This window comes from Leucoraja erinacea, unplaced genomic scaffold (assembly GCF_028641065.1).
Source record: "Leucoraja erinacea ecotype New England unplaced genomic scaffold, Leri_hhj_1 Leri_155S, whole genome shotgun sequence".
Lineage (NCBI taxonomy): Eukaryota > Metazoa > Chordata > Chondrichthyes > Rajiformes > Rajidae > Leucoraja > Leucoraja erinaceus.
Genome location: NW_026575847.1, coordinates 186,789 through 201,073, shown reverse-complemented (window position 1 = coordinate 201,073; position 14,285 = coordinate 186,789). Strand labels below are relative to the sequence as shown.

Sequence of the window (14,285 nt, the reverse complement as noted above, 5' to 3'; positions counted from 1 at the left end):
AAGGCAGCATCTCTGGAGAGAAGGAATGGGTGACGTTTCGGGTGGGGACCCTTCTTCAGACTGATCAAATGATATAGGGGTAGGTAGACAAAAATGCTGGAGAAACTCAGCGGGTGAAGCAGCATCTATGGAGCGAAGGATTCCTTCACTCCATAGATGCTGCCTCACCCGCTGAGTTTCTCCAGCATTTTTACCAGCCTTCGATTTTTCCAGCATCTGCAGTTCCTTCTTAAACAAATGTTATGCAGTGGGAGATTGCAACCTTCACGTGGTCCGCCCTGTTTCGACGAATGCAATCAACCCGACGAATGCAATCAACCCGACGAATGCAATCAACCCAATCTTCAAATAAGATCAAATAGGACAAGTCGCCCTACAACTTTAGGCTGTGCACGCCGTACGCAAGAAGAAGATCAAATGGCATTGTATTGGGACATTGAGTATGAGTCAGGGAGTCAAGTCAGGTTTATTCGTCACATACACATACGAGATGTGCAGTGAAATGAAAAGTGGCAATGCTCGCGGACTGTGCAAAAAACGAACAAAACAGAATGGAACAGAATCACATATTCACATAAATTCCATAAATGGAACAGACACATATTCATATTTTGTCCTTTTCTTTGTCAGGATTCTTCCCGTGACATCCGTGAAGCTCTCCATGAGCTGCTGTGCTACACTAATGTGTCCACCAAGGACGGAATCCACCTGGCCCTGGTGGAGCTGCTGAAAAACCTGGCCAAGTATCCCACCGACCGCAACTCCATCTGGAAGTGAGTCCTCTCCTGTGCTTTTACAAGGGTTGTCGGGGGCCCTGCTTTTATCCTCCAAAATATCTATATCGATCGCAGTCTTAAGTCAAGAGTGTTTAATTGTGGTATGTCCTGAACGGGAACCATGAAATTCATACTCGCAGCAGCACAATAGACAATAGGTGCAGGAGCAGGCCCATTCGGCCCTTCGAGCCAGCTCGCTGCCCTTGTCCAGTGTTTGCAACCATCGTAAAGTCGAAATATCGTAAGTTGAAGCGTCGTAAATCTGGAAGCATCTGTACATATATATACACACAAACACACAGTGAATCTTTTTTTACTGTGGGGGAGGGGAGGAGTGGGGAACAACTATTAATTTTGACTGCAATATTATTGTTTGTCTCCTTGTCTGTTTTCTATATATATATGTGTGTGTGTGTGTATGCACAAACACACACACACAAACACACACACACACACACGCATAAACTCACACACACACACACACACACACACACACATTAACACACAAACACTCAACACACGCAAACACACACAAAAACTCTCACACACAAACACTCACACATAAACACACACACACACACACACACACACGCGCGTGTATATGTGTGTATTGAACCCAGGTTTCTGACGCTGCCCATGCTAAACTAAATGCCATTTTATGAACCAGTGCGATTCTGTCAATGCTACCCCACGTCAGACCGTGATTTGGTGAGAACCTGCAATGAGTTTGACTGCGTTTTGCGTCTTTGCAGATGCCTCAAGTACGTGGGGAGCCGGCATCCGACCCTGGTGTTGCCTATAGTGCCGGAACTGCTCAGCACACACCCGTACTTTGACACGCCCGAGCCCGACATGGATGACCCGGCTTGTATCCTGATTCAGAAAACAGGGGATATGGGATATGTCACCCATTCCTTCTCTCCAGAGATGCTGCCTGTCCCGCTGAGATACACCAGCATTTAAGTCTACCATGGTGTTTGTACAGAGTTGGAGAGGAGAATAAATGAGGGGTGGTTTTATAGAGGTGTACAAAATCATGAGAAGAATAGGTCTGGTAAACACACACAGTCTCTTGCCCAGAATAGGGGAATTGAGAACCAGGGGACATAGGTTTATGGTGAAGGGAAAAAGAAATAGGAACCTGAGGGGTTTGTTTTTTTGCTTTGGGAGGACCGTCTGGAGGAGGCCCACAAGAGGAAGAAGACCAAGTACGAAGAGCTGGTCATAGACTGCCATAAGCAGGGCTGGAAGGCAAGGTGTATGCCCATCGAGGTTGGCTGCAGAGGTTTTGCAGGGCAATCGCTCTACAAAACCTTGAGCGCACTGGGCATCAACGGAGTGGCGAGGGGAAGGGCCATCTAGAACACCACAGAGGCAGCGGAGAAGTCAAGTCAAGTCACTTTTATTTCTATAGCACATTTAAAAAACAGCTCTCGTTGGCCAAAGTGCTTTACATTGGTAGAGGTACTAACGTTATACAACAGTGGTTTATAGAATAAATACATACATATCGCCCTCGCTCAGAGGACGTCAAGAAAGGCTTGGGAGTAGAGATGAGTTTTAAGTCTCGATGGAGGGGGCAGTTCTGGTGGGAAGAGGGATGCTGTTTCACAGTCTAGGAGCTGCAACCGCAAAGGCGCGGTCGGTCGCCCTGAGCTTATGCCTAGTTCAGGATGTTCAGTAACCCCGTCGGACGATCTGAGGGATCTGGGGGTGGTGTGGTGGGTAAGCAGACTTTTGATGTAGGTGGGGGCAAGCGCATTAAGGGCTTTGTAGACATAAAGGAGGATCTTGAAATGTATTTGGAACTGCACAGGGAGCCAGTGGAGAGAGGCCAGGATCGGGGTGATGTGGTACCTTTTTCGGGTGCCTGGAAATGGCTCTGGATCAGGAGAGGAGGTCCATGGGGAGAAGCGAATGCCACCTGAACACAAGACGTGGTCTGATCAACCATGGCCGGCTGCCTGGGCGAGGGTATCTGATGTTGAAAGACCCCCGAAACACCCAATGACCCCAGGTTACATCACTGATGATGTGTTCAGGAGCATCAATAGAAGTAATTCTATCAATGTTTACACAAAGGGTGGCGGGTATGAAACGAGCTGCCGGAGGAGGTAGTTGAGCCAGGGGCTATCATAAAGTTTAAGTAGCCATAAATGCTGGAGAAACTCAGCGGGTGAGGCAGCATCTATGGAGTGAAGGAAATAGGCAACATTTCGGGCCGAAACCCTTCTTCAGACTGGGGAACATTTAGAACTGGGGAACTAAGAAACATTTAGACAGACGCATGGATCGGACAGGTTTAGAGGGATATGGACCAAGCGCAGGCAGGGGGTCATGGGCTTGCATGGCATGGGCAGGTTGGACCGAAGGGCCTGTATCCACGCTCTATGATTTGTTAAAGATGCTCAGAGAATGTTTCTTAACTGGAGATGGTACCAGACATTGCCGTGCTGGTGTTGGTTTTCAACGCTGCCAAGACCTGCCCCACCATGTCAGCGCTCTTCTCAGACCACACGTTTCGACACTACGCCTACTTGCGGGACAGCCTGTCCGACCTGGTGCCGCCGCTGCAGGTAAGAGGGAGGGCGGGCCGCAGTACTAGTACATCACGCCGAGTTCAACGCCATTTAGAAGGATGGAAGTGCTGGAATTTAGATTGATGAGAGGGGATCTTACAGAAACATATAAAATGCGTATGGGATTGGACAGGCTAGGTGCAGGAAAAATGTTCCCAATGTTAGCGGAGTCCAGAACCAGGGGCCACACACAGTTTAAGAAAAAGGGGTAGGCCATTTCGGACTGAGGTGAGGAAAAACTTTTTCACCCAGAGAGTTGTGAATCTGTGGAATTCTCTACCACAGAAGAAACTGGAGGCCAATTCACTGGATGTTTTCAAGAAAGAGTTAGATTTAGCTCTTAGGGCTAAACGGAATCAAGGGATATGGGGAGTAAGGAGGAACGGGGTACTGATTTTGGATGATCTGCCATGATTATATTGAATGGCGGTACTGGCTCGAAGGGCCGAATGGCCTACTCCTGCATCTATTTTCTATGTCAGAAACAGATTATAGACACAAAAAGCTGGAGTGACTCAGCTGGTCTGGCAGCATCTCTGGAGAAAAGGAATGGGTAACGTTTCAGGCCCTTTCAGCCCATCGAGTCTACACCGCCATTCGATCATGGCTGATCGATCTTTCCCTCTCCTCCCTATTCTCTCGCCTTCTCCCCCTTAACCTTTGACACTCGTACTAATCAAGAACCAAGTTTATTGTCAAGTTTATATGGATGGATGACATTTCATAAGGGTATAAGTGATAGGAGCAGAATTGGGCCATTTGGCCCATCGTCCACTCCGTCATTCAATCATGGCTGATCTATCTCTCCCTCCTAACCCCATCCTCCTGCCTTCTCCCCATAACCCCCGACACCCGCACTGATCAAGAATCTATCTGTCACTGACATTTGTAAAGGTGACATTCAGGGTTGCGCAGCGGTAGAGTTGTTTGCACGTTGTCCCTGTGTCGGTCTGCGTGGGCTTTCTCCGGGTGCTCCCGTTTCCTCCCACACTCCAAAGACGTGTGTTGATTAAATGGCTTCTGTAAAATATGCAGGTCTCTGTTCAAGAGAATCAAGAGTGCCTGATTGTCATATGTGCTGGTGGCAGAATAATTCTCATTTGTTGCAACTTCAACTAGGGATGAGTCGATATAAAACGTTCGGGTGATAGGAGGAAAGATATTTTCACAGAGTTTTTAGTTTTAGAGATACAGCATGGAAACAGGCCCTTCGGCCCACCGAGGGCAGGTCCTTGGAGTGTGGGCTTGTATTCGCTGGAATTTAGAAGGATGAGAGGATATCTTATAGAAACGTATAAAACTTTTAGAGGGTAGATGCAGGAAAAATGTTCCCAATGTTGGGGGAGTCCAGAAACAGGGGTCACCGTTTTAAGATTAAGGGGTCGGGCATTTAGGACTGAGATGAGGAAAACCTTTTCACCCAGAGAGTTGTGGATCTGTGGAATTCTATGCCACAGAAGGCAGTGGAGGCCAATTCACTGGATGTTTTCAGAGAGAGTTAGATTTAGCTCATAGGGCGAATGGAATCAAGGGATATGGGGAGAAGGCAGGAACGGGGTACTGATTTTGGATGATCAGCCATGATCATATTGAATGGCGGTGCAGGCTCGAAGGGTCGAACGGCCTACTCCTGCGCCTATTTTCTGGGTTTGAAATCGGCGAAAATCCAAGTGTTCACAGGAAGAACGTGCAAACTCCGTACAGATGGCACCCATAGTCAGGATCGAACCCGGGACTCTAGCGCTGTGAGGTAGCCATTCCACCGCTGTTCCGCCCTGCCGTCCTGGTTCCGTATGTTTCCCGTTGTCCGATCGGAAGTTGATTGGGAGTCCTGGTTGACAATAGACAATAGACAATAGGTGCAGGAGTAGGCCATTCGGCCCTTCGAGCCAGCACCGCCATTCAATGTGATCATGGCTGATCATCCATAATCAGTACCCCATTCCTGCCTTCTCCCCATATCCCCTGACGCTGCTATTTTTAAGAGCCCTATCTAGCTCTCCCTTGAAAGTATCCAGAGAACATGCCTCCACCGCCCTCTGAGGCAGAGAATTCCACAGACTCACAACTCTCTGTGTGAAAAGGTTTTTCCTCATCTTCGTTCTAAATGGCTTACCCCTTATTCTTAAACTGTGGCCCCTGGTTCTGGACTCCACCAACATCGGGAACATGTGTCTAGTGTGTCCAAGCCCTTAACAATCTTATATGTTTCAATGAGATATCCTCTCATCCTTCTAAACTCCAGAGTATACAAGCCCAGCCGCTCCATTCTCTCAGCATATGACAGTCCCGCCATCCCAGGAATTAACCTTGTGAACCTACGCTGCACTCCCTCAATAGCAAGAATGTCCTTCCTCAAATTAGGGGACCAAAACAGCACACAATACGCCCAGGTGTGGTCTCATTAGGGCTCTGTACAACTGCAGAAGGACCTCTTTGTTCCTATATTCGATTCCTCTTGTTGTAAAGGCCAACATGCCATTCGCTTTCTTCATTGCCTGCCGTACCTGCATGCTTACTTTTATAGACTGATGTACAAGGACCCCCAGATCCCGTTGTACTTCCCCTTTTCCCAACTTGACGCCATTTAGATAGTAATGACCAGTGATGGCCAACTGATTGGAGATGGAGGTGGATGGAGAAGCAGGCCGAGCCTGTGCTTTGTGTTTGCAGTTGCCAGGTAGAAAGATGGTGTCTGTGTCGGACTCGTCCAACCACGCGCTGAACGAGGACTCGTCCCGGCTGTTTGTGCAGCAAAGCCTCGACCGAGCTCAAACTATTCAACACCTGGACTCGCAAGGAGCTCAGGAGCTCCTGAAGCTAACTATCCGGTAAGTCTTGTGGCAGAGGGTTTTCCCTACATTTCCTTGGATCTTATTGATGTTCCCAATGTTGGGCGAGTCCAGAACCAGGGGCCACAGTCTTAGAATAAAGGGGAGGTCATTTAAGACTGAGGTGAGAAAAAAGTTGTTCACCCAGAGAGTTGTGAATTTATGGAATTCCCTGCCACAGAGGGCAGTGGAGGCCAAATCACTGGATGGACTTAAGAGAGAGTTAGATAGAGCTCTAGGGGCTAGTGGAGTCAAGGGATATGGGGGGAAGGCAGGCACGGGTTATTGATAGGGGACGATCAGCCATGATCACACTGAATGGCGGTGCTGGCTCGAAGGGCCGAATGGCCTCCTCTTGCACCTATTTTCTATTGCCCACTCTTAGTCATGAACAGGTCCTTCGGCCCAACTTGCCCATGCCGACCAAGATGTCCCATCTATGCTAATACCACCTGTCCACGTTTGGCCCCTATTCATTCATCATCATCATCGGCGGTCACTCGAAATGAGTATGACTGTCCTCTCATGGAGGACACCTGTGTGTGACTTTGTTTAACGTGGGGAGACTGGTGCACAGACAGCCACCCCAGGTCCTTGACAGATCTGGGTCAGGATCCAGTGGCATGGAGTCCAAGACGACCGGAGACCCTTTTCTGCTGCAGCCTTCATCCGCCTTCCCAGCCGTTGCGACGCTCCACTAAGGTCAGCCATCGTCCTCCGCCTGTTCCACCGTTGAGGTCTTGGTTGGACCGCTCTTTGTCAGAGACCTCCCCCTCGACCTTACCGCCATGGGTGGCCCTATCAGGAGCATAGCTCCAGACGGCATCGCTCTCAGGATCTCAGGACCACACGAGCTTCTCCACCACGAAAAGGTGACAATCCACGGAGAAGATAGACAATAGACAATAGGTGCAGGAGTAGGCCATTTGGCTCTTCGAGCCAGCACCGCCATTCAATGTGATCATGGCTGATCATCCACAATCAGTACCCCGTTCCTGCCTTCTCCCCATATACCCTGACTCCGCTATTTTTAAGAGCCCTATCTAGCTCTCTCTTGAAAGTATCCAGAGAACCTGCCTCCACTGAGGCTGGAAGGTTTGAAGATAGAAGGCTGGAAGTTAGAGTCATACAGTGCGGAAACAGGCCCCCTCGAACCAACTTGCTCACACCGACCAACATGTCCCATCTACACTAGTCCCACCTGCCATATCCCTCTAAACCTGTGCTGTCCACGTCCCTGTCTAATGGTCCTGGCAACATCCTCGTAAATCTTCTCTGTAGCCATTAGCTAAGTTGACGACAGCTTCCCTGCGACATGGTGCCCAGAACTGAACACGCTACGCTGAATGCAGCCTCGAAACCTTTCCTGTCCCGATGTCTTTTAAATGTTGTATTAGTCCCGGCCTCGACGACCTCCTCCGGCAGCTCGTTCCATACATCTGCCGCCCATGAAACCTTCCAGCCTCTGGATGGGACATCACGGGCCTGTCCCACTTACGTGACTTGTCGGCACCCGTCATAGTAGCAGCAGTTGTCCGAAACGTTTTCATAGATATGGAAAATAGGTGCAGGAGGAGGCCATTCGGCCCTTCGAGCCAGCACCATGTGATCATGGTGATCATGGCTGATCAATGTGATCATGGCTGATCATCCCCAATCAGTACCCCGTTCCTGCCTTCTCCCCATATCCCTTGAATCCCTTTTTAAGAGCCCTATCTAGCTCTCTCTTGAAAGCATCCAGAGAACCGGCCTCCACCTGAGGCAGAGAATTCCACAGACTCACAACTCTCTGTGAAAAATTTTCCTCGTCTCCGTTTTAAATGGCTTACTCCTTATTCTTAAACTGTGGCCCCTGGTTCTGGACTCACCCAACATCGGGAACATGTTTCCTGCCTCTAGCATGTCCAAACCCTTAACAATCTTATATGTTTCAATGAGAGCTCCTCTCATCCTTCTAAACTCCAGAGTGTACAAGCCCAGCCGCTCCATTCTCTCAGCATATGACAGTCCCGCCATCCCGGGAGTTAACTTTGTGAACCTACGCTGCACTCCCTCAATAGCAAGAATGTCCTTCCTCACATTCTCCTTGGCTAGATTCCTATTCCAGCCTCCGGCATGCTAGAGAAAACTGTCCAAGTTTGTCGAACCTCTGCTCATGGCTAGTGCCCTCCAATTATTCTGGTCAACATCCTCTGCACCTTCTACAAAGCCTCCACATCCCCCCCCCCTGGAATGAGAAGAGACCAGAACTGCAGGAAGCCTTTGACTGGTTAGCAGGCCACAAAAGCTTTTCACTGTACCTCAGTATATGTGACAATACTAAGCAAAAACCCCCCCTCAACTAAACCTCCAACCACTTGGCCGGTTCGGTGGCGCAGCGGTAGAGTTGCTGCCTCACAGTGCCAGAAACCTGGGTTCATTCCTGACTATGGGTGCTGTCTGTACGGAGTTTGCACGTTCTCCCCGTGACCCGCATGGGCTTTGTCCGCATCCTGCAGTTTCCTCCCACGCTTCAAAGACGTACGGGTTTGTACGTTAATTGAGTTAATTGCTATTGAGGGAGTGCAGCGTAGGTTTACAAGGTTAATTCCCGGGATGGCGGGACTGTCATATGCTGAGAGAATGGAGCAGCTGGGCTTGTACACTCTGGAGTTTAGAAGGAAGAGAGGGGATCTCATTGAAACATATAAGATTGTTAAGGGCTTGGACACACTAGAGGTAGGAAACATGTTCCCGATGTTGGGGGAGTCCAGAACCAGGGACCACAGTTTAAGAATAAGGGGTAAGCCATTTAGAACGGAGATGAGGAAACACTTTTTCTCACCGAGAGTTGTGAGTCTGTGGAATTCTCTGCCTCAGAGGGCGGTGGAGGCACGTTCTCTGGATGCTTTCAGGAGAGAGCTAGAAAGGGCTGTTAAAGATAGTGGAGTCAGGGGATATGGGGAGAAGGCAGGAACGGGGTACTGGTTGGGGAAGGTCAGCCATGATCACATTGAATGGCGGTGCTGGCTCGAAGAGCCGAATGGCCTACTCCTGAACCTATTGTCTATTGTCCAATTGGTAAAATTGCAGCCGCTGTGTAAGATAGTGTTAGTGTACGCTGGTTGGCATGGACCCGGTGAGCCAAAGGGCCTGTTTCTGTGATTTATCTCCAAAGGCTGAAGCCAACTAAACCGCACCACTGAAATCTGTTGAAATGCAGCTCAAATAATGCTGTTCATTTCACTTTCCTTCCGAATGCAGGGACCTGCAGAGACTCGGGGAGCTGCAGCCTGAGTTGGCGGGGATGGCCGAGTTTTCAGCCACTTACCTGCAGTGTCAGCTACTCCTCATGAAGGTAAGCAAACCAGCAAAAGACCTCTGGGTTGGTTTATGGAGTCACAGAGACATACAGAGGGGAAACGGGCCCTTTGGCCCAACTTGCCCACACCGGCCAACGTGTCCCAGCTGCACTAGTCCCACATGCCCGCGTTTGGCTCATTTCCCTCCAAACATGTCCTATCCATGTAGTTCCCGATGTTGGGGGAGTCCAGAACCAGGGGCCACAGTTTAAGAATTAGTGGTCAGCCATTTAGAACGGAGACGAGGAGACACTTTTTCACACAGAGAGTTGTGAGTCTGTGGAATTGTCTGCCTCAGAGGGCAGTGGAGGCCGCTTCTCTGGATGTTTTCAAGAGAGAGTTCGATAGGGCTCTTAAAGATAGTGGAGTCAGGGGATATAAGGAGAAGGCAGGAACGGGGTACTGATTGGGGATGATCAGCCATGATCACATTGAATGGAGGTGCTGGCTCGAAGGGCCGATGGGCAAAGAATTCCACAGACTCACAACTCTCCGTGTGAAAAGGTGTTTCCTCGTCTCCGTTCTAAATGGCTTACCCCTTATTCTTAAACTGTGGCCCCTGGTTCTGGACCCCCCCAACATCAGGAAGATGGCACAGAACAGGCCTGAGAAAAAAAAACTGAGTCATAGAGAGTGATACAGCAGTGAAACAGGCCCTTCTGCCCAACTAGTCCACACTGGCCAAACTGTCGCAGCTACACTAGTCCCACCAGCCTGCGTTTGGCCCATATTCCTCTAAACCTGTCCTATCCTTTCTCTCAAATTTCTTAAATGTTGCGATAGCCCCTTCCTCAACTTCCTCCTCCGGCAGCTCGTTCCACACACCCACCACCCTTTGTGCGAAAAACGTTACCCCTCGGATTCCTATTAAATCTTTTCCCCCCCTCACCTTAAACCTGTGTCCTCCAGTCCTTCATTCCCCTACTCTGGGCTACAGACTCTGTGCGTCTACCCGATCTATTCCTCTCACGGCTGTACACACAATTATCTCAAGCATTGGTGGCTGAGAGGAGACCTGATAGACGAGGATAAGGGGTGGACAGGGTCGACAGAACCTTTCACCTCGGGTGGTAATGTCAAAGACAGCTGGGCATTGCCTGAGGTCAGATGGAGTGGGCAGGGTAAAGGAGATGTGCGGGGCAAGTTTTTGTGTTTACACAGAGGGTGGTGGGTGCCTGGTGGTGGTGGAGGCAGAGAGGCTTTTAGATCGGCAGGGATATGGATCATGAAACGGCAGAAGGGATTAGTTTAATTTGGCATCATGTTCAACATAGTGGGACAAAGGACACAGTTCCTGTGCTGTACCACTGAATGCTGTTTCCTTATCATGCCATAAGGAATAGGTGTAGAATTAGGCCTTTCGGCCCATCAAGTCTACTCCGCCATTCAATCATTACTGATCCATCTCTCCCTCCTAACCCCATTGTCCTGCCTTCTTCTCCCCATAACCCCTGACACCCGTACTGATCAAGAATCTAACTATTTCTGCCTTAAAAATATCCACTGACTTGGCCTCCACAGCCGTCTGTGGCAATGAGTTCCACAGATTCACCACCCTCTGACGAAATAAATTCCTCCTCATCTCCTTCTTTAATTCTGAGGCTGTGACCTCTAATCCTGGACTCTCGCACTAGTGGAAACATCCTCTCCACATCCACTCTATCCAAGCGTATCACGATTCTGTATGTTTCAATGAGGCGCCCGACTGCGGGTGCTGCCCGTACGGAGTTTGCACGTTCTCCCCGTGACCTGCGTGGGTTGTCTCCGAGATCTTCGGTTTCCTCCCACGCTCCAGAGACGTGCAGGTTTGTAGGTTAATAGGCTTGGTAAATGTAAAAATTGTCCCTAGTGTGTGTGTGTGTGTGTGTGTGTGTGTGTGTGCGCAGGATAGTGTTAATGTGCGGGGAACGCTGGTCGGCGCGGACCCATTGGGCCGAAGTTGTATCTTTTTCCGCGTTGTATCTCTAAACTAAACTAAATTTAAGAGGAACCTGAGGGGTAGCTATCTCACTCGGAGGGCGGTGGTCGTATGGAACGAGCTGCCAGAGGAGGAGAAGGATTAACTGAGAGTGGGGAGTGATGCCATAGTCATACAGCATGGAAACTGGCCCTTCGGCCCAACTTGTCCGTGCCAACCACAATGCTAGTCCAAATTCCTACGCCAAGCAGGTACTATAATAACGAAGATAGGCACAAAATGCTGGAGTAACTCAGCTGAGGGAGAGGGAGGGGGAAGGGGAGAGAGAGACATAGAAACAGAAAATAGGTGCAGGAGTAGGCCATTCGGCCCTTCGAACCTGCACCGCCATTCAATATGATCATGGCTGATCATCCAACTCAGTATCCTGTACCTGCCTTCTTTCCTTCCCACCTGATCCCTTTAGCCACAAGGGCCACATCTAACTCCTTCTTAAATATAGCCAATGAACTGTGGCCTCAACTACATTCTGTGGCAGAGAATTCCACAGATTCACCACTCTCTGTGTGAAAAATGTTTTTCTCATCTCGGTCCTAAAAGATTTCCCCCTTATCCTTAAACTGTGACCCCTTGTTCTGGACTTCCCCAACATCGGGAACAATCTTCCTGCATCTGGCCTGTCCAACCGCTTACACAGGACACACACTCCCTCTCCCTCTCTCTTTCTTTCTCTCTCTCTTTCTCCCTCCCCCTCTCTCTCTCCCCCTCTCTCTCTTGTTCCCCCAATTCTCAGGGGCGGGAGGAGGTGCGTTTGTTGAGGTTTGAGAGAGCTGGGTTAAAGAGTTTGTTGACGCTAGACCTGTGAGCAGGCGGGCGCTGGGTTTGTGACACGGAGTGTTGTTCCCTTGGCAGTCGCTGCAGGAGAAGCTGTGGAACGTGGCCGCTCCCCTCTACCTCAAACAGAACGTCATGGCCGCCTCTGCCGCCAGACAGGTCAGTGGTCTCCTGGCTTGTCCTAGCTCTCCCTGCCGACCCTTCGCATGATGGACACAGTGGACTAAAGGCCACAGAGTGCCGGAGTAACTCAGTAGGTCTGGCAGCAGCTCTGTCTCTCCCTTTCTCCCTCTCTCCCTCTTTCCCTCTCTCTCTCTTCTCTCTTTCTCTCTCTCGCTCTCTCTTTCTCTTTCATTTCAATTCAATTAAAAAACTTTATTGGCATGATAAAAACATTGTTATATTGCCAAAGTATAAAACATGACATACATGTTTAAAATGCATAAGTATAAATACGTTTACAGTGCATGGATAGATATGTTCCTGTACATAAACTTGCAATACACCTATATCTCTCTCTTTCTCTCGCTCTCTCTCTATCTCTCTTTCTTTCTCTCTCTCTTTCTTTCTCTCTCTCTCTCTCTGTCTCTCTCTTTCTCTCTCTCTCTCTCTCTTGGTCCCCCAATTCGCTGGAGAGAGCGAGAGAGAGAACATGGATAGGTGAGGCTTCGTGACGCGACCCATCTTTAAACTGAAGGAGCGTCTCGACCTGAAGCGTCACCTATCCATGTCCTCCAGAAGATGCTGCCCGACCCGCTGAGTTACTCCAGCACTCTGTGTCCTTTGGTTTAGTTGTTTGGAGAAACAGATGGAGATAACCCCCATCCACTCTACATTGTTATATTGTCCCCCCATCTCCCCCTCCCCCCCCTCTCCTCTCCCCCTTCTCCTCTCCCAACCCATCCCCACCTCTCCCCCTCTCCTCCCCTCCCCCCCCTCCCCTCATCCTCCCCCTCCTCTCTTCCCCCTCCTCCCTCCCTCCCTCCCTCCCCCCTTCTCCCCCTCCTCTCCCTCCTTCACTGCTCCCCCCCACTCCTCCTTTCCTTCTCACCCCTCTTCCTCTCCTCTCCCCCTCTCCTTTCCCTCCTCTCCTTTTCTCCCCCCTCTCCTCTCCCCCTCTCCTCCCCCCCCCCTCCTCTCCTCCCCCTCTCCTCTCTCCCCCTCCCCCCTCCCCCCTCCCTCCTGACCCCCCCTTCTCCCCCTCTCCCCTCCCTCCTTCTCCTCTCCCCCCCCACTCCTCCTTTCCTTCTCCTTCCCCTCTTCCTTTCCTCTCCCCCTCTCCTTTCCCTCCTCTCCTTTTCTCTCCTCTCCTCTCCCGCTTCCTCCCCCTCTCCCTGTGCCGCCCGCGGGTGTCATGTGGTGACGTCCTGCTTGTACTGTTCCCCTGCAGATTGTGGAGCACACCTACAGGCTGGAGTTCCTGTACAGCGGGCTGGGGAGCAGGCAGGTGGCCACCATCCACCACATGCGGCTACAGGCCAAGGCGCTGCAGCTCATCCTGACCGCCCGCACATCCCGAGGGTGAGGAAACAGGCCCTTCGGCCCACCCAGTCCGTGCCGACCAGCGATCACCTCGTGCACTGGCACTATCCTACACACACTGGGGACAATTTACAATGACCACAGCCAATTAACCTACAAACCCTGTACGTCTTTGGAGTTCATAACACACGTTCATAACTGACAGGAGCAGAGTTAGGCCATTCGCCCCATCAAGTCTACTTCGCCATTCAATCAATAGACAATAGGTGCAGGAGGAGGCCATTCGGCCCTTCGAGCCAGCACCACCATTCACTGTGATCATGGCTGATCATCCCCAATCAGTACCCCGTTCCTGCCCATCTCCCCATATCCCCTGACTCCGCTATCTTTAAGAGCCCTATCTAGCTCTCTCTTGAAAGTATCCAGAGAACCGGCCTCCAGCGCCCTCTGAGGCAGAGAATTCTGGCTGATCTATCTCTCCCTCCTAACCGCATTCTCCTGCCTTCTCCCCATAAACCTTAAAC

The 14,285-nt window shown here is 50.3% G+C and overlaps 1 protein-coding gene across 1 annotated transcript in view; it reads left to right on the top strand.

The window, feature by feature from the left end:
* Positions 1–14,285, top strand: part of ints4 (integrator complex subunit 4) — a 66,887-nt gene that overhangs the window by 34,832 nt on the left and 17,770 nt on the right. The window contains exons 12-18 of the mRNA XM_055665853.1: positions 631–773; positions 1,529–1,644; positions 3,219–3,352; positions 6,029–6,186; positions 9,430–9,523; positions 12,358–12,438; positions 13,670–13,800. Of these exons, the coding sequence (XP_055521828.1) occupies positions 631–773; positions 1,529–1,644; positions 3,219–3,352; positions 6,029–6,186; positions 9,430–9,523; positions 12,358–12,438; positions 13,670–13,800 (857 nt within the window). The remainder of the gene's footprint in view (positions 1–630; positions 774–1,528; positions 1,645–3,218; positions 3,353–6,028; positions 6,187–9,429; positions 9,524–12,357; positions 12,439–13,669; positions 13,801–14,285) is intronic.